Genomic DNA, 19,123 nt, shown 5'->3' on the forward strand with positions numbered 1-19,123 from the left:
AGCTTTGACAATTTGTGCAAAGTTACCCGGATCTGAGTGTCATAATAATTCAGTACTGAATCATGAAAATTTCATTATGATTTTTTCCTTGACCAGAGTTCTGATCATGGCACTTATTAGCCATTTAAAGATAAAATTCTGAGTCCAATTCTGAACTTAGCACAAACATAATGAATAACTTCTATTCTGCATTTACCATGGACACGATGAATTTTTGCCTGTTTTTGAGGTGAACAGAATGAAAAAAACGCAACAATCTGAGACTTGGGGAAAAAAGACTCTGGGGAAAAAACAATGCCGCGTTAGTGAGCCAATGAGAATTGCCATTACTAGGACTACGAGACAAGACAAGCAAAAAAATCAAATAACAACAACAAGCATTTAAATCCAAAACTCAATTTTTTTTGAAGAAATAAAAAAAAATAATGACAAAGTCAAAAAAAGAAAACTAAAGTTTCAAATAAAACCTTTTTTAAACAAACTTGCTTGGTTTTTGCTAGAAAAAACATGGGACCAGTAGATGATGACACTCGCTAACAAGCAGACAAAAAAGAACAAAAAGGACGAAGTTACAAAAAACGTTTGTCTGCTGGAAAACTAATAATTCAATGAAATCCATTGGATACCAAATCAGAACTTTGAATACATTTTATTCATTCTGACTAAAAAACATTGAGACCTGTCAGTTTCCAGAAAATGTCGCACGTTTACAAATATAAACGAAAAGGTCATTGCTTTCTGTTAAATTTTGCAATAAAACGGCGTGGAAGCGGTTAAAACCATATAATCAGTGAAAACTAAAATATAGTCAACTGCATCTTCCTTAGAACCCAATGTTGAGATATGTGACCACTGAATATTGAGAGTGGGTATCAAATTAAAAAAAAATTGAAAAAAAAGGAAAAGTTGAAAAATAAAACTGTTAATTTCAAAACCATCAAAACCATATATAGCAACGAAGTCCTCAAAGAGGGTTGCCCATTTCATGATAAGGGCGTTGAGAACTGCTATTAATCTGAATATGTCATGCTTCAACAAAAAGTACAAAGAATAGACAAAAAAGCAAAAACTAAAAAAATATTTTGCAAAAAAACTTGTATTGAAGGCGTAATATAATAAGCACTGTAAAATATACCTTAGATATTCTCAACTGTGCTTTTTTAACACCAGTAAATAAATATACAAGTTGTAGTTATAGATGATATAACATGTAGTTAAAAAACAGCTAATTTTCAAATTTTAGATATACATCATTTTAAATCTTCTAAAACTTTGATTCCAAATTCATGAGAAATTTTACTTATCAAATGAATCTGCAAATTGGTCATCCAGAGCAATCCGCTATGAACTCGATTTATGCAGTGTTTCTCCTCGGACTACAAAAAGAACTGCAATTATTAACGAAACTAAAAAAAACTTAATCTTTTGCAAAAACTGGTATCGAGGCTGTTAAAACAAAAAGCGATGCTCCAAAATATGTCACGTGTTGAAAATTGCCTTTCTTCATCTTTTTGAGAGTTGGTAAAAAGTTGGCAAAGAACGGCAAAGTTTGAGTTTAAAAAACATTTGTTTACTTTTTTAAAATTTTTAAAACATTTGATTTCAAAGTCATCAAAAACTTTAGCAATTAACTACAATCAGCAAACAGGTTCCTTTGTTGATCCATAGGAAGACACAAGCACCTGAATTTAACTGGAATTTGTCGAAAGACTACAAAAAGAGTGACAAATGGCGACCGAAAAGCAAAAAAAAATCAGTTAAATTCTTCTAGAAGATAGATTCGAAGCAGTTAAAACAATAATCTGTTCGTTAGAAAACCGATAAGTTCAAAATACTTTCCTTTAAAATGCCCAAAATGTGACACCTGACCTGTGAATGACGTGACAAGAGCGTATAAAGAACCTGAATGATGGGAAAATGTCCAAAAATTGTAACTTTTTATGAAAACTTGTAGTATCAAAGCAGAAAAACGATTACATATAACGTTAAGTCGCAGAAAATATTACATTTTTAATCAAATAGGAAACCGTGTGACCTGTTTTTGCTGACATTGAGCTAGAATTGCCCAAAAAACAGAAGAAAGTCGCAAAGCTCAATAAATCAATGTTCATTTTAAAAATTTGGAAGTAGTAACGACCATAAGCTTTTGACAAAAAAGTGAAACAGGTTTCCTTGAAAACCCTAGGAAGGAAACTAGTTGGACCTGTCATAGGTTCGTTTTGATATTAATTAATTCCTTCCGTAATTAAAAAAACATCGACTGATTAAAATCAGTTCTTTTGGAATCAAGGAAATAACGATTAGACCAAAACTAGATTGGCTATTGACTTCGTCTATTGGAAACATTTTATTGTTCAAAATTTCATGAATATTGATTATTTGATTTAAACAAAGTCAAAATATCAAATATAAATGATGCATTATGCCTAATTAAAGAGTTTATTTATCGAATAACCGGCAAACGTTTAATTCAAGTACACTCTCAAAGGATCCACAAAAAAACTAGCCTGTTTCCGAGTCACCAAAAACTGCGTCAGCAATTTTTAGGTGTATTAATGCTGTAAATTTAAACAAATTGGACTACAAAAGCCTATTTCCAGCCGTTTTTGGTGGAAAAAAGTCGCAAATTTAGCATCATTTTTCCCAAAAAATTGAACCAAACGGTTGAAAAACACTCATTTTTTAGAGGTAAAACAAACAACACTATCCATTTTTCACAATTATTTAAGCCATAATGGCAAAACAAAATGCAAAAAATACCGCAAATGTAAAAAGAAAAATTAAAAATCTGTCAAACGTTCACAAAACTTTAAACCTCGATAACTGTGTTGAAAAAACAAATTTCAGGAAAGTTTTGCAGTTATATATTTTTACTGAATTCAGTGGGATTATTATTAACGATTTTTAAAAATTTTAGAACAATTGACAAAAATTTTTGTCAAAAATAGTGAAAATTTGAACAAAACAACGGATTTCGGTCTACTATTCTCAAATTTTTAAACCATTGTAAATCTCTTTAAAAAACGAAAATAAAAAAAATCTTTTTAATTCCACAGTCTACGCTGGACAGGCTTTGTAATGATACTATTCGCAACCCTGTACGTTTAATATATCGATCGGAGAAAATTGTCTGAACAAAAAAAATCCGTTTGAGTATATAGTTCCTCCCCCACTAAAGTGGGTCGGAACAATAAAAGTTCTTTCAATAATTACAGCTTCCAATTCTTCCAGATGTGCTGAGACGACTATTTTTGTGCCTGATCAACTGATTTGATACCAAATAAGCTCTTTCAAGCTGCATCATCAAATATACTTCACTTTTTCACAGAAATGAGAAAATTTTCCTGCAAACATGCTATTTTCCGAATGACTTGAAACAAGGCATTTTGAGGCCGTGCCCTCACTCTGTTTATTCGAAAAATTCATTAAAATTAGTAAAATGCCATGTTCAAGTTCAAGTGCACTTAGGCACAATTGCGTTGATTGCGATTTTTGTACTGAACAATGTGAAAGTGAAATACGTCGAGTTTCAAATTTGCACCTTTTTGCTTTTTAATGCTTATTAAATATTACAGAATTCACATAGACCTCGAACTTCAGCATCTCTTGCTTTCAGATCAACAGAATTTTATTTACTAATTTCATCGCACAAGACTGACAATTTTATATGTGTTATGATCAAAGCTCTGATTCAGTACTGAAAACTAGGCATGCAATTCAACTTGCCCGGCACTAATACTAACTTGCCGTTCGATACGGGTACTTTGAAGAGAGAACCAATGAAAATATTCCTTTTTGCTTCCCTTAATTGAACTAAATCAAACTACTTCACAGTGGATTCCTGAAAAGCAGAGGTCTCAGTGGTAGAGTGACTGCTTAGAATTAGGAACATAATCATTTTCATTTTGAATTTTTTTCATCGTTTGCTTGAGAGGTTTTTCCGAGCGAGGTTATTGTTTCAACTCTTTTTATTGAGCCCATATGAATTAAAAGCAACGGTTTCAGTTATTTCGGCCCAATTGCTTGGAAGTTTTTTTTTAAAAAAACTGGTAAGATGACTGTTCCAGTAGCGGTAATTCAAAGCAGTAATTATGCCTCCATCGTTTTAAGCAGAATATTGAATTCACGTGCTTTAAATTCACGTCGAACTCAACATAATGCTGTTTACGGAAAACTGCCAAACTTCCAACTGTCTCCGTGACTACTCTATTCTATTTTGTAAGACTTAGGTTATTTAATTTCTATCAGTTTATCTATTCGGTTTCAACCACAACCTCCACCTCCCTCCAAGATTAGGGGGCATATAACATTCATGTCTTATGGCGCACGTGCTATTTTTACGTGCTGTAAAACAACAGAAGTCATAATTGGGGGCATAAAAAAGACACTTGGGTCAGAATAGGTTCTTAAATTTTAACAAGAAATGGATATCGGAATGGTAGTGAAAATGCTCTTCAAAAAGAGGCCGTGGACTTTTTCCATTTGTGCCCCCCCCCCCCCCAGTACCAACTACGCTGGGGGGGGGGGGGGCAGAAAAGATCCCGAGCTCTTCTTTTCGCAAAACACACTTTTAGGGAAAACTTAGTCTCAGCTCGGCGGCGCTAGAACTAACGAGATTGTATCACAATAGACGGACACTACATGTCCCCGAAGGATTATTGAGAGAAACCTAACAATTCGCACTAGGGTTATTAAGCTCTATATAACTATTGAAAAGTCACTTTTAGCACGTGCTAAAGTTGCTTCTGATAGAGAAGTCACCTGTTTGTCATTTGCTGCTGTTGATCACTTTATCTACCTGATATCATTAGAGGAGTGATGAGCGGGTAAATAAGCGAGAGAATTGACAAATCATCAGCCGGTACAACTCCGCTTAAAAAGAGCAACACGAACCTTTTATTCCCACCTTTTTTGACACCCCAGTGCACGTTTTGTTTGTTCCACATTTGAATCCAGTGTTAACTGAAACAACAACAGCCACAACCATTTAGTAATAATGGACCAGCAACAGGCACCCTCCCAACCACACCAAGGAAGTCGACCAGTCAACGCCAGTCACCAACAAAGGCCCTCGAAAATGAACGAAATCCTCTACGGCAAGAACAAATTCGCCCAAACGATGGACCAGTTTGAAGCCAAGACTGGTTGCAAGAGAGAGTATGTCTTCTATGCTATTCTGTCGGTGCCAGCACTGATTGTTGCTTTGCTACTGGGCGGCGATTTGATTATAATTGGCTTTGCTTTTGTCTATCCCGGATTGAAGACGGCCGAGGCTGTTGAGAAGAACGATGCCAAGGAAATGCAACGATGGCTCGCATACTGGGTAGTTATTTGTGTGTCATTTTGTGCAGCCTGGATCATTGACACTTTTCTATTCTGGTTTCCGGGTCTTTTTTGGATGAAGCTGGGCTACATTCTGTGGCTTCTTGCGCCTGAACCGTATTCCGGAACTATGATGATCTATGGGGGATTTGTGGGTCCGAAAGTGCGCCAGCTACTTCCCCAAATTAAACAGCAGCTGGAGAGTGTTTACAATACAGGGAGGAATTTCACTTCCCCTCGTGGATCGGGAGGTTCTGTGGATCATAGACCAGTGTCCGGAGGATCCCATTCGGCACTTCCCAGAGGTTCTCAACCTACTGGAGCAAATCAGGGTTCCCAGATGAGGCCATCAGGGGGATCGGGAGGTGGAGGGGCACCTCGAACTCAGCAACCTGTCCCTGCATCGAGAGGTTCTCAGGAACACGAAGATTATGAAGAAGAAGACGACGAGTAGACATCACAGAGTAAGCCTCACACACACACACACACACACACACACACACACACACACACACACACACACACACACACACACACACACACACACACACACACACACACACACACACACACACACACACACACACACACACACACACTCACACACACGCGCGCACACACACACACACACACACACACACACGCACACACGCACACACACACACACACACACACACACACACACACACACACACACACACGCACACACACAATCAAAATTTTTTCAAAAATCCAGCTTTTATGCAAAAAGAACACTGAGTTAACATTTTTGACTTACAGTACTTCATCGTGAAAACTTTTGTGGACAAAGTTACAATACCTTGCCATAGTTTCCTATTACGTCATCGATGTGCACTGTAAAAAATTAGATCTTTTCCATTTGTGCCTCCCACCCCCCAGTACGCTATGCTCCCCCAGTTACAGAGAACGTGTCACTACATAATAAATCATTGTAAAAAGAACGTGCGTCTGGCGGGCGCAAATAATATGCACCCACTAAGCTGGGGGCACAAACGAAAAGATCCGAAAAATCGATGCATTAACAGCGGACAATGTGATGAAAAGTGATGGTTTTTCCGTTAGTATCCATCGACAACAGTCGGCACTCTCCACAAACTTGAGCATTTAATTCCTGACAAAACTTTTCAATTTACCTATAATCGCAAATCTTATTGCTTGATTTTGTTTGTGGATCTTTTCCGTTGGAGCTTTGGGTGCATAATCTTTGCATAACCAGACGCACGTGCCATATTCTAACATTATGATTTACTAAGTAATTGCGCGTGCTCTGTTACTGAAGGAGGCATAACGTACGTAAAAGAACAATGCTTTTCGGAACCCAAATAGGAGACCTCATTGTTCTTTAGAGAAATTATACGAGTAGACCAGGAACTGCTCTTCTACTCCCTAATCAGCAGTTCGTAGTGTCAGCTACTTATCTGTAATTTTCCACTGATTAGGTGTTTATTCATTTTGGCCAATGTGACAGGTTGTTGAAATTGGATACGGTATACATGTATAAAAGTGATAGCTTTGAAAACTGTGAAACCGAAACTTGAACTTAAACATTTTTGGAAAAACAACTAAATTAAACCGGACCTTGATTTATTCCCCAACAAAGAAGCAAAATCTAAATTTGAAACCGTACAAAGATTTTTTCAAAAAAGGCGAACAAATTTAAACTGATGAGAACGATTGAATGAGTAAAAATTGATTTTGATAAAGACCCTATGATAGATCTGCCACCAAATTCTCACACACGTAATAGAGGGATAAGAACCCATATTAGGGACAATACATACTATGGAATCAAAGTTACAAATAACATTCCAAAAATTTTTCCCAAAAGGCCATCTTTCACAACGTTAAGGATTATTTTGTAAAAATAGGACTGGACTATCTTACTCAAACACAAATAAGCAGTATATATACGGCTCAATTGCAGCCAATTTTTGTAACAAAACTAATCTAAAAATAACTAAATCATTGTTATAATGAAATTCACGGGGTTGACGAGTGAGTTCAAAGAACTCCGTCGCGGTACTGAAAAATGTAATGTTTGTTGAAACTAGTGTGTTCGGCAGACTACACTTTTCGTTAACTTAACATAAATTTTTTTCAACTATTTTCTTCTAGACCTTTAAGCATAAATTAGTAGAAACTAAGCCGGTATCTATTAAGAAGAGACTATAAGATTCGCTACTTAGGATAAATAGAGAGATTAGATTTGTTGTTCTAGAAGAACCGGAACCTTCATCGTACAAACTTTTGTGGACAAAGTTTTTCCATTTCTGCCCCCCCCCCCAGTACGTTATGCTCCCCCCAGTTACAGAGAACGTGTCACTACATAATAAATTATTGTAAAAACAACGTGCGTCTGGCGGGCGCAAATAATATGCACCCACTAAGCTGGAGGCACAAATGATAAGATCCGAAAAATCGATGCATTAACTGTGGACAATGTGATGAAAGTGATGGTTTTTCCGTTAGTATCCATCGACGACAGTCGGCATTCTCCACGAATTTGAGCATTTAATTCCTGACAAAACTTTTCAATTTACCTATAATCGCAAATCTTATTGCTTGATTTTGTTTGTGGATCTTTTCCGTTGGAGATTTGGGTGCATAATCTTTGCATAACCAGAAGCACGTGCCATATTCTAACATTATGATTTACTAAGTAATTGCGCGTGCTCTGTTACTGAAGGAGTTATAACGTACGTAAAAGAACAATGCTTTTCGGAACCCAAATAGGAGACCTCATTGTTCTTTAGAGAAATCATACGAGTAGACCAGGAACTGCTCTTCTACTCCCTAATCAGCAGTTCGTAAGTGTCAGCTACTTATCTGTAATTTTCCACTGATTAGGTGTTTATTCATTTTGGCCAATGTGACAGGTTGTTGAAATTGGATACGGTATACATGTATAAAAGTGATATCCTTGAAAACTGTGGAACCGAAACTTGAACTTAAACATTTTTGGAAAAACAACTAAATTAAACCGGACCTTGATTTATTCCCCAATAAAGAAGCAAAATCTAAATTTGAAACCGTACAAAGATTTTTTTAAAAAAAGGCGAACAAATTTAAACTGATGAGAACAATTGAATGAGTAAAAACTTGATTTTGATAAAGACCCTATGATAGAACTGCCGCCAAATTCTCACACACATAGTAGAGGGATAGGAACCCATATTAGGGAAATTACATACTATGGTATCAAAGTTACAAATAACTTTCCAAATCTTAGTCAAACAAAGATAAGCAGTATATATAAGGCTCAATTTCAGCCAATTTTTGTAACAAAACCAAAAATAACTAAATCATTGTTATAATGAAATTCACGGAGTTGACGAGTGAGTTAAAAAATCTCCGTCGCGGTACACTTTTCGTTAACTTAACATAATTTTTTTTCAACTATTTTCTTCAAGACGTCTGAGCTTAAATTAGTAGAAACAAAGCCGGTATCTATTAAGAAGAGGATATAAGATCCCCTACTTGGGATAACTAGAGAAATTAGACTTGTTGTTTTAGAAGAACCGGAACCTAGTATTCATTAATATTAGGTCATTGCTAATTAATTGCAGTTTACTTCTTGATTAAAAATTACAATCGTACAGATTTAGTAACTTCACATCTTTCCGTAAAGATCTAAACCAAATCTTCAGTTCTAGCCACGATTAGGTTGATTTTTCTTTATCTAGTGACTATTAAAAATAGTGATTAAGCAATTGGCAATTAGATTAGGTTAGTAAACTAAACTGGAGGACAACACCGAGACAAGAGACAACATCAAGACGATTGATTTTTGAGAATTTTAATCGGCTAAGCTCCTTCCTGGAGACCGCACAGTGAAGTCACAATGATGATAGGCCTGCCTGCTTGTTGAAGACTTGGCAATTTAATACAATCCATTTTGTATGGAACTGTGAACCAAGTAGACAATTAAATCAGTCTGCATTAACCTGAAGTACCTGATGGGCAATGTCTTTGCATTCTATCAAGTTGGTTAACACTCGTCTGGTTGGCTCGAGTGAACAACGACGAGCTCTTCACGCCATCTAATCTCTTGTTTAAGTATATTGGTTGATCGAATATATAGTTAATTGTGCTGAGGACCTGTTATAATCTTCAATCTTAGAGTCGCCACTTCATTCCTTTTGGGGAGAAAGTTTCGTAGAAACCGACATATCACATAACATAGAGGCCCTTTAAACTTAATCTAACATCAATATTTATATTTATTGACACGTGATCACAGTTCTATAATGCCTCGAAACAGTTCATTTAGTGATCGAACGAAGGGCTTGGTTAACTGATCTCTGTCGCGGTACTGAAACTTGTAATGTTTGTTGAAACTAATGTTTTCGGGTAACTATACTCCTCGTTAAATATACGTAATTTTTTTCAATATTTTTTCCTTCCGGACCTCTAGCATAAATTAGTAGAAACCAAGCCGGTATCTATTAGGAAGAGACTATATGTTCCACTGCTTGGGATAAATACGGAGTTTAAACTTGTTGTTCTACAAGAACCGGAACCTAGTATTCATTAATATTAGGCAATTGCTAATTAATTGGAGTTTACTTCTAGATTAAAGCTTATGGTCGTACAGATTTAGTAACTTCACATCACATCTTAAAGATTTAAACAAAAATCCTTAGTTCTAGCTAAATTTAATTGATATTACTGTTTCTGGTGATTATTAAAGACTGATCAAGCAACCGACAATTAGGTTAGGTTAGGAAGCTAAACCGCAGGATAACACTGAGACAGGAGACAATATCAAGGCGATTGATTTTTGAGAGTATTAGTCGGCTAAACTCCTTCGAGGCGACATCATAGTGAAGCCAATCTGAAGGTAGGCCTGCCTGCTCGTTGTAGACTTGGCAATTTAAGACAATCCATTTAGTATGGAACTGTGAACCAAGTAGATAATAAAATCTGTCTGTATTAACCTGAAGTACCTGATGGGCAATGTCTTAGCATTCTATCAAGTTGGTTAACACTCGTCTGGTTGGCTCGAGTGAACAACGACGAGCTCTTCACGCCATCTAATCTCTTGTTTAAGTATATTGGTTGATCGAATATATAGTTAATTGTACTGAGGACCTGTTATAATCTTCAATCTTAGAGTCGCCACTTCATTCCTTTTGGGGAGCAAATTTCGTAGAAACCGACATATCACATAACATAGAGGCCGTTTAAACTTAATCTAACATCAATATTTTTATGTTTATTGACACGTGATCACAGTTCTTTAATGCCTCGAAACAGTTCATTTAGTGATCGAACAAAGGGTTTGGTTAACTGATCTCTGTCGCGGTACTGAAATTTGTAATGTTTGTTGAAACTAATGTATTCGGGTAACTATACTTTTCGTTAAATTAATGTAATTTTTTTAAATTATTTTCTCCTTCCGGACCTTTAGCATAAATTAGAAACTAAGCCGGTATCTATTAGGAAGAGAATATATGTTCCACTGCCTGGGATAAATAAAGAAATTAAACTTGTTGTTCTACAAGAACCGGAACCTAGTATTCATTAATATTAGGCAATTGCTAATTAATTGTAGTTTACTTCTTGATTAAAACTTACAACCGTACATATTTAGCAACTTCACATCACAACTTAAAGATTAAACCAAATTCTTATTTCTAGCTAAGATTAAGTTGATATCACTGTATCTGGTGACTATTAAAAAAATGATCAAGCAATCGACAATTAGGTTAGGTTAGGAAGCTAAACCGGAGGATAACACTGAGACAGGAGACAATATCAAGGCCATAGATTTTTGAGAGTATTAGTCAGCTAACCTCCTTCCTGGGGACAGCATAGTGAAGCCACTCTGAAGGTAGGCCTGCCTGCTCGTAGACGACTGGTCATTTTAAGACATCCCATGTAGTATGGAATTATGAACCGAGTAGACAATTAATTCAGTCTGCATTAACTTGAAGTACCCGATGGGCAATGTCTTTGCATTCTATCAAGTTGGTTAACACTCGTCTGGTTGGCTCGAGTGAACAACGACGAGCTCTTCACGCCATCTAATCTCTTGTTTAAGTATATTGGTTGATCGAATATATAGTTAATTGTACTGAGGACCTGTTATAATCTTCAATCTTAGATTCGCCACTTCATTCCTTTTGGTGAGAAAATTTCGTAGAAACTAACATATCACATAACATAGAGGCCCTTTAAACTTATTCTAACATCAATATTTTTATTGACAAGTGAGCACAGTTCTATAATGCCTCGAAACAGCTCATTTAGTGATCGAACGAAGGGCTTGGTTAACAGATCTCTGTCGCGGTACTGAAATTTGTAATAATTTGTTAAACTTATGTATTCGTGTAACTAAACTTTTCGTTAAATCAACGTAACTTTTTTCAATATTTTCTCCTTCCAGATCCTTTAGCATAAATTAGTAGAAATAAGCTGGTATTTATTAAGAAGAGACTATACGCTCCACTGCTTGGGATAAATACAGAGTTTAAACTTGTTAACCTACAGGAACGGGAATCTTGTATTCATTAATTCTGGTTAATTGCTAATTAATTGCAGTTTACTTCTAAATTTAAAACTTACAATCGTACAGATATAGTAACTTCAAATCACACCTTAAAGATCTAAACCAAGCCCTTAGTTCTAGCTGCGATTAGGTTGATATTTTTATATCTAGTGACTATTAAAAATAATGATTAAGCAATTGACAATTAGGTTAGGTTAGTAAACTAAACTGGAGGACAACACTGAGACAAGAGACAACATCAAGACGATTGATTTTGGATCATTATTTGCACCCCAAAATGCAGTTGTCATATTTTGAAATAATGATTCACATTATAATGAAACGTGTACTGTAAGGGGGATGCACAAGGTATTTGGGGAGCACAAACAAAAAAACTTCAAATTTTGTAAGAATTATGTAAGAAATTAACACGTGCGCCTGGGGGTCATGAAAAAATTGTGTTCATTAAATTTTGGGGTTTAAAACCGAATAGAACCGATTTACGTTTACCAGAATTGGTTTACGTTTATCCGTAAATATTAGCTACAAAATCTAGCAGCTTAGCTCAATTGGCGCCTGTTTTCTTTTAAAAGTCAAATGAAAAGTGCGCAACCATGTGTTTATTTTTCCACTTTATACCTCTATAAATTTTATGGGTATCTTTTTTTTGTTTGTGCCCTCTTCCCCATTCCCCCTGTTTAGTGGGTTTATATTACTTGCACCCCCCCGACGCAGGTGCCACATTTTTACATAATGATTTTTCATGTAATGACACCTGGTCATTAAGTCATCGAACATTGGGTTATCAAAGTTCATTAGAGTGATTAATAACTGACACTAGTATTAGGCTTAACACATTTCAGTTTAGAAGCTGAATTAATATAGTTTCAGAATCGAACTGAAACTGCATGCCAAACTAGATCACTTTTTGACACTGAGAAAAGCAAAAAAAAAGAAAAAAAATTTGGTCAATTTCTATCTCTTATTTTTTTTCTTTTTCTGTTTCAATCGGGCATTGGCCACGTAATGGCTTCGACGTTATTGACAAGATCTGGCCCCTATTGTCTACTTTCATTAAAACCGGCATAAGGGACAACTATGACCAATATCTACAATTCTGAAGAAGGGTCTTTCAGATTTTAGCCCGCCACAATATGGTATGTTTACCATGACTGGGAACTATGAGTTATCTGACCTCCAAGCTGTGGGCTATAATGGGAAAAGCCCTTGAATCTAATATCGAATAAGTTTGCCCACCTCCATTCGCACGCTTACTACTCTGATTCACAAACTTAATCTGAAAAGATGATACCCTATGCTTTTAATTGCTCTCAAACGAAGTTTGTAGCAATTATTATAGTCCTGTCGGTCTTTTTTTTAATGCGATCTTTTGCTTGATCGATTTTTGGTCTGACGCTTTTGACTTTTCGTCCTCAAAAACGGATTAAACAGGTAGCGCCCAGCGGGCATTAAGTGTTCTTAGAGCTTTTCAGCTCTGTTTTAGCTCAAACTGTTTTGGAGACTTAAACTTATGGCGTGAAGGGCGGTTCTTAGAGGTTGAAGACACCCCCACTGTTGCCCCCACCCTCCCACGCCACAACGTTGTTTCCCCCACCCCACTGTTGCCCACCCCATCCCTCCCTATCAGCCCCCCGTGCACCCCTACCCCTTCCCGCGTAGTTACTGACGAACAACCGATCGCTAAAAACCAGCAATTTTATACTAATTTTCACAATTTTTTCAAGCTTTTTGAAAATTTTGTCATTTTTTGAGATTTTTAGGTTCCAGGTGTCAAGAAAGCTCCTCTAGAGTTTCATAATAGGTTACTCCATAGGTTACTGCATAGCTAATGGAATGGTTTCAGCATTTTAACGTCACGAAATTTTTCATTTTCTTGACAAAACGTGCAATTTTTTTCAATTTTTTGATATTTATTTTTCATTATTCGCGTCTTTCCAGCAAACGTCCTTTTGGGTTTAATAATAAGTTACTGAAAAAATTTTCTTTGCCATGGTTTAGTTTTCAATTTTAGAATGACAAACTTTTGGCTATTATTTTGATAAAACTTGCATTTTTTTCAAGTTTTTTTTTAGATTTTTGTCAGTTTTTAGGTTTCTCTGGCCTATAGGGCCGACGAAACTCCTCTAGGTTTTGACAATAGGTTACTGTATAGTTTCTAATTTTCTTATTGTAATGGAATGCTTTTCAAGATTTCAACACCACGAAATATAGCAATTTTTTTTTACAAAATTTGCTATTTTTTCGATATTTTGACATTTATTGTCTTTATTCAGGTTTTTCAGCCTAACAAAAAATCTCCGTTAGGGTTTGGTGATAAGTTACGGGAAAATCTTTTTTGGTCATGGATTAGTTTTTAACTTTTATTATCACAATTCTTAGCAGTTTTTTAGGTTTTATGCAACTTGCAATTTTTTTTACAATTTTTTTGAAGTTTTTTTGTCATTTTTAGGCTTCGCCTACCTCAAGAGCCACATAATATCCTCTAGGAATGGATTATAGTTATTTCATGGCTTTTAAATATAATGGGCTGTTTTTCAAGATTTTAGTATCAGCAGTTTTTAGAAAATGTTCGCAACTTTTTTAAAGTTTTTTTGAATCTTTGAATATTTGTCATTTTTTCTGGCACCAGGGTCCTAGGGATCTTCTCCAAGGCTTGAAAATAAGCTGTCGCATAGTTTTCAGAACTAATGGAATCGGTATCAATCTTTTAATGACTCTAGCTTTAGCAGTTTTTTTGATAAATTTTGTTTTTTTTTCAAATTTTTAAAATTATTATCATTTTCCAATTTTATGGTTCTTTATGAGCCAGTGAAACTACTAAAAGCTTGAAATAGGGATAATGGATAATCTCTTGAGACAAGGAATTGGTTTTGAAGATTTTAATATCTTGAATTTTAGCAACATTTTAAAATTTGCTATTGTTCAATTGTTTCAACATTTTAAAATTTGCAAAAAAAATTCAAATTTTTTTGTCTTGCTTATGGTCTAGTTTTTTGTCATAATCACAGATTTTGAAGTTCTAGCAGTAAAACACAGGTGGTGACAATAAACATGCGGACTAATTAGTGCGGCATCAAAAACTATTGCGTTTACTTAGTTGAATGAATTGCGGATTCCAAAAACTAAAATATTTTACAGAAAACTGGGATATTCAGAAAAGTTTGCAAAATTCGATTTTGAATATTTTTTGAATGCTACTACCTCTTGTCCTCTTTGAAGTGAACTTTTTTATGACTTTGTCCAGATCTTAACTTTCTGAAATTTCTGCTCTCGAACCGATTTCCCCATAAAAAACTGTGCTCGATTAAAGTTGGGTCAGCAAAAATGTTCCTCAATTTTACAACGTAATGAAAAACCTCCGGCTGGATGAACATTACCCGTTGCTTATTACTAGACCAGAATAGTCATGAGGGACCTAGTTGCGCTTGACAATGAATTGACAGGATTCACAATTCCTTTCCGGCACCAATGTGTTTTCTATGCATTCAGATATCAATAAGGTGCTGTAAATCCAGTTTCTATTTCTTAAATTTGATTAAAACTTCTGTTGAAAAGTTTTTTTTATAATTCTGGTATCAGCCTCTAATGCAAATTAAACGCCAGAAACAAATAAATAAAATTTAGGGTTCACAAAAAAGTATTTCTGGCACCCTACTACCTATGAAAGTAAAACGAATTCAGAGTATCGCTTTAAAAACGTGAGTAAAAAACCTAGAGTAATTTGACTCAAGCTGATAATTTTAACATGAAAGGAAAATTTTATGTTGTTGCATGTCTCATAACTAGGTTTAAAAATAGCTCGTGCGCCTGGGGCGTGAAAGTCTTAAGCCAACTAGGCTGCTGTGGATGGGAACAAATTCAAACTAAAAAAATATAAATTTGCGTCGCAGAAATTATATTAGTTCAAATAATACCACCCAAAAAGGCCAGTTTAATTCATGACCATGTTTTGCAAAAAGGATTGTAAACGCCTTTGGACATTGTGAGAGTATGCAGAATTTGGTCAGATTTGCTTCAAGTTCAGAAACATCCATCCAATTTGTCAATAATACCTGTCCTTAGCGATCATGACAAGTTTTTGTCACCTTTTTCTGCACCCAACGTCACAGTTATTTACACCATCACTGTTGTCTATGGTTACGGTATCTAATAATCGTGATAACTAACATGTCAAATAGTCCGAAATGAAACAAAACCTTATTCGCAATTAGTAGGAATTGAAATATCCCTCGCAACACTAATTTTGGGTTAAAAAGACAATTAACAGATTTGCAACAATCCATGTCCCGTAAAAAACGTTTATCTTTCTGAATTTGGTATCCAGTAATTACTAATTAAGCAATAAGTTCGAGCAGTAAGTTTTTAGTCTAATTGAATGCGGAATATTGTGGACAATGGTTGCGTTATAGACCAATACAAGTGATGCAATCAGCTTTTTCCGTCACATCTATTCATGGTTAACGTATAGCTTTTTCCTTATGAATTACAATGACTTAAATGAAAATGTGTAAAAGTATTGCATCTGTTTTCCTCGAAAGATCAAAACAGCCTCAAATTTAGCCATTCTTTTGCAACGTATTCAAAGACGAATTAGTACATGCTTAAATAATAGGTCCTTTGTTGAAGATGCATGCAACGAATTTATTTCAACTAAACGTTGGAAAGAATTTATATAACTGTTGGCAATAATGTGAGCTTATTGAAAACGCTTACTTTGATGATTTAGATAGAATTAAAAGACGAAAAGTTTTCGAAAGACAAGAATCAAGACGTTAGCTTAATAGTTGCATTTCATATACTAAACTACAGATGAAGTAGATTTAATTGAGCACCCTGTAAGAGTTTTTGATGCGGTAATATCGTTAAATTATTTTCAGATAGAACACGAGAAGTTGACCGACAAACAGTTGATGATAATACTGAAATAATATCCATACAAGAAATGCAATCTTCATCTCAATGTCAACATGAATGCAGCTGTATTGACACAGGACACTATGAATGACCTTCACTGGTCTAAATTTATTGCTTGTTTTTAGTTGTATAGCTTAACAAACTAAGAGTAACAAAGTCTCAAACAGTATACATTGTTGAATTACGCAAAATTTCCTGTTTACTTTTTTGCGTCGAATATCAGGACGTTGCTTGCTACTTTCCTATCTGATTGACTATCCTTCTATGGTAAAATGGTAAAAATAATTCACGTCACTTCAAACCTGGGCCTAACGCTAAAAAACGCAAAATAATGTAAGATTGGCGGTGAATGCGTTCAATTTGTGCGATCTACGCTTGAACGCAGATGTTACATAATTTTGCGATATTTAAGCGTAGATCTTACATAACTTTTCGTAGAATTTAACGTTTGGCTTAAATTATTAAATAATAATAGCTGCCGTCAGCCTCTCAAACGGCTCTTATTTAGGCGCTCTCCTTTTTAGAACTCAAAGAATTTGAATTGAGGCGCTGTTTTTTTTAAAGATCTGTTCACACATTTTCATGATTTTTGAAGTCAAATTGGAGTAGTGATTTTGGTCACGCCGAAACAGGACTTGGAGCGAAAAAGTAAGTGGTTTTTTGGAGTGCATTTTTCGTCCTATTTTTAAAGTGAAGTGAGAAAACGGTGTTTGAACAAAGTTTCGCTTTCCTGATATTGGTTTTTTTGTTCACATGCGGCAATATCACTTTGATTTTTTTTCGACTTTTTGGGTCGGAATAGTTTGTAAATGGTTTTCTCAATCCATTCATAGTTCATTCTACGCCTAGTTTTTTGGTTGAATGAAAATTAGATTTCTCGCTAGTGGTTTTTTGTTCACATGGGGCATCAAGACATCGGTTTTCTGTTTTTTTTTATTATTTTTTGATCTGGTTTTCTCAATTCATTCATAGTCCGTTCTAGTTCTTGTTTTTTGTTCAATGACATTTCTTTAAATTGTACGTAAAGACTTGTCCTGCTATGTTTTTCTAACTTGCTTTTCCTTCTGATCACATTTTTCGTTTTACATAAGTCACGATTTTCACGTTTGACTTCTGACTTAACTCACTCACTGTTTGAACCGCATAGAGTTTAAATTATTTCATGTAATTAATTACGCCATGTAGTGAATAAGGTCCATGTCAATGGAAATGTGATAAACCAATAAAAGCCGTTCATTAAGTCATAGTGCATTAGGCTATCAAACTTCAATAGAGCGTTTGCTAGCTGATATTAGTATTAACTTATTATCATTCAGCTTAGAAGATGAAATAGGTATAGGTTTAGAATCTAACTGAAACAGCACACTGAATTAGAACAAATTTTGAAACTTCGGAAAACTTAGGAAAATGTCAATTTCAATTTCTTTTTATTCTTTTTCTGCTTCAATCCCTATGTTCGTCTAGCCTGTCAACGGCAGCTATTTATCGGCAATCTGCCAGTTATAATTAAATTATTATTAACTAAGTTAGTAGCAATTATATTAGTCCTTTGGGCTTTCTTTTTTATGCAATTTTTTGTTCGCTGGAACAGGAAAAAACGGGAACAACAGAGTTTTGGAGACGCATACTCATGGTATGCAGAGCAGTTCTTAAAGTTTGACCCTCTAAAAACCCTGGTCCCGTGGACATGGACCCGTGCAACCAAAGACGCTCCCTACCCCTACTAATGCTCCGCATCAATCTTCTGGTACTACTTTACCCCCACTCACCTCCCCCTCCGCTCTGCTCACCTCTCGCCCTTTCAATTAAGCCAATGCTAGCCTAACCATACCTCAGCTAACTGACAAAACCTCTTTGACGACGTTAAACACTCGCCAGTTGTTTGAGAGCAGTTCACCCGACCTAAGTCAGTTGTTTTTGCCTTAAATTTAGCGTAGATCGTATATAATTTTGCATTGATTTTAGCAGTGATCGTACATAAATTTACGTTTCTAATCGTAGACCGTACATAAATGTGCATTTCTAAGCGTAGATCTTTCCAAGTTTAGCGTCTAGTTTAGAGCTTGTCTGATAATTTTGCGTTGACCTTAGCTTAAATGTCTTAACATTTTGCGATAATTTTAGCGTTTGTGTGATTTTTTTTTTCAAATTTAATACTCTTAAACATATCTTTATTCTCTTAAACATATCTTAAAAAGTTTTTTTTTCGTTAGTTGCAAAACATTTGAGACTCATTTTACAATGGCAACCCAAATTGGGAACCTAATGTTTTCAAAGTTTCGGTATAATCCTCATGAACAGCCTAATTTGTTTGATAGTTAACACGGCCGAGAAGCTCCAGAAACGTGTGAACCT

General features: G+C 35.4%; 2 protein-coding genes across 2 annotated transcripts in view; both read left to right on the forward strand.

Moving 5' to 3' along the window:
* The first annotated feature begins 3,558 nt into the window (after positions 1-3,558).
* Positions 3,559-19,123, forward strand: part of LOC142339521 (uncharacterized) — a 462,116-nt gene continuing 446,551 nt past the window's right edge. Inside the window, exon 1 of the mRNA XM_075389617.1 lies at positions 3,559-3,568. The gene's annotated coding sequence lies outside the window, so the exon portion shown is untranslated. The remainder of the gene's footprint in view (positions 3,569-19,123) is intronic.
* On the forward strand, positions 4,739-16,970 carry LOC142340147 (receptor expression-enhancing protein 5-like). The gene is made up of 2 exons (XM_075390624.1): positions 4,739-5,786; positions 16,732-16,970. The coding sequence occupies exon 1, from the start codon at positions 4,997-4,999 to the stop codon at positions 5,774-5,776; it is 780 nt and encodes a 259-aa protein (XP_075246739.1). The 5' UTR covers positions 4,739-4,996; the 3' UTR covers positions 5,777-5,786; positions 16,732-16,970.

This window comes from Convolutriloba macropyga, chromosome 5 (genome assembly GCF_964194025.1).
Source record: "Convolutriloba macropyga chromosome 5, txConMacr16.3, whole genome shotgun sequence".
NCBI classification, from domain to species: Eukaryota; Metazoa; Xenacoelomorpha; order Acoela; family Convolutidae; genus Convolutriloba; species Convolutriloba macropyga.

Excerpts from the sequence above, each read along its gene's own strand:
- LOC142340147 (XM_075390624.1), top strand. The coding sequence starts at position 4,997 with ATGGACCAGCAACAGGCACCCTCCCAACCACACCAAGGAAGTCGACCA.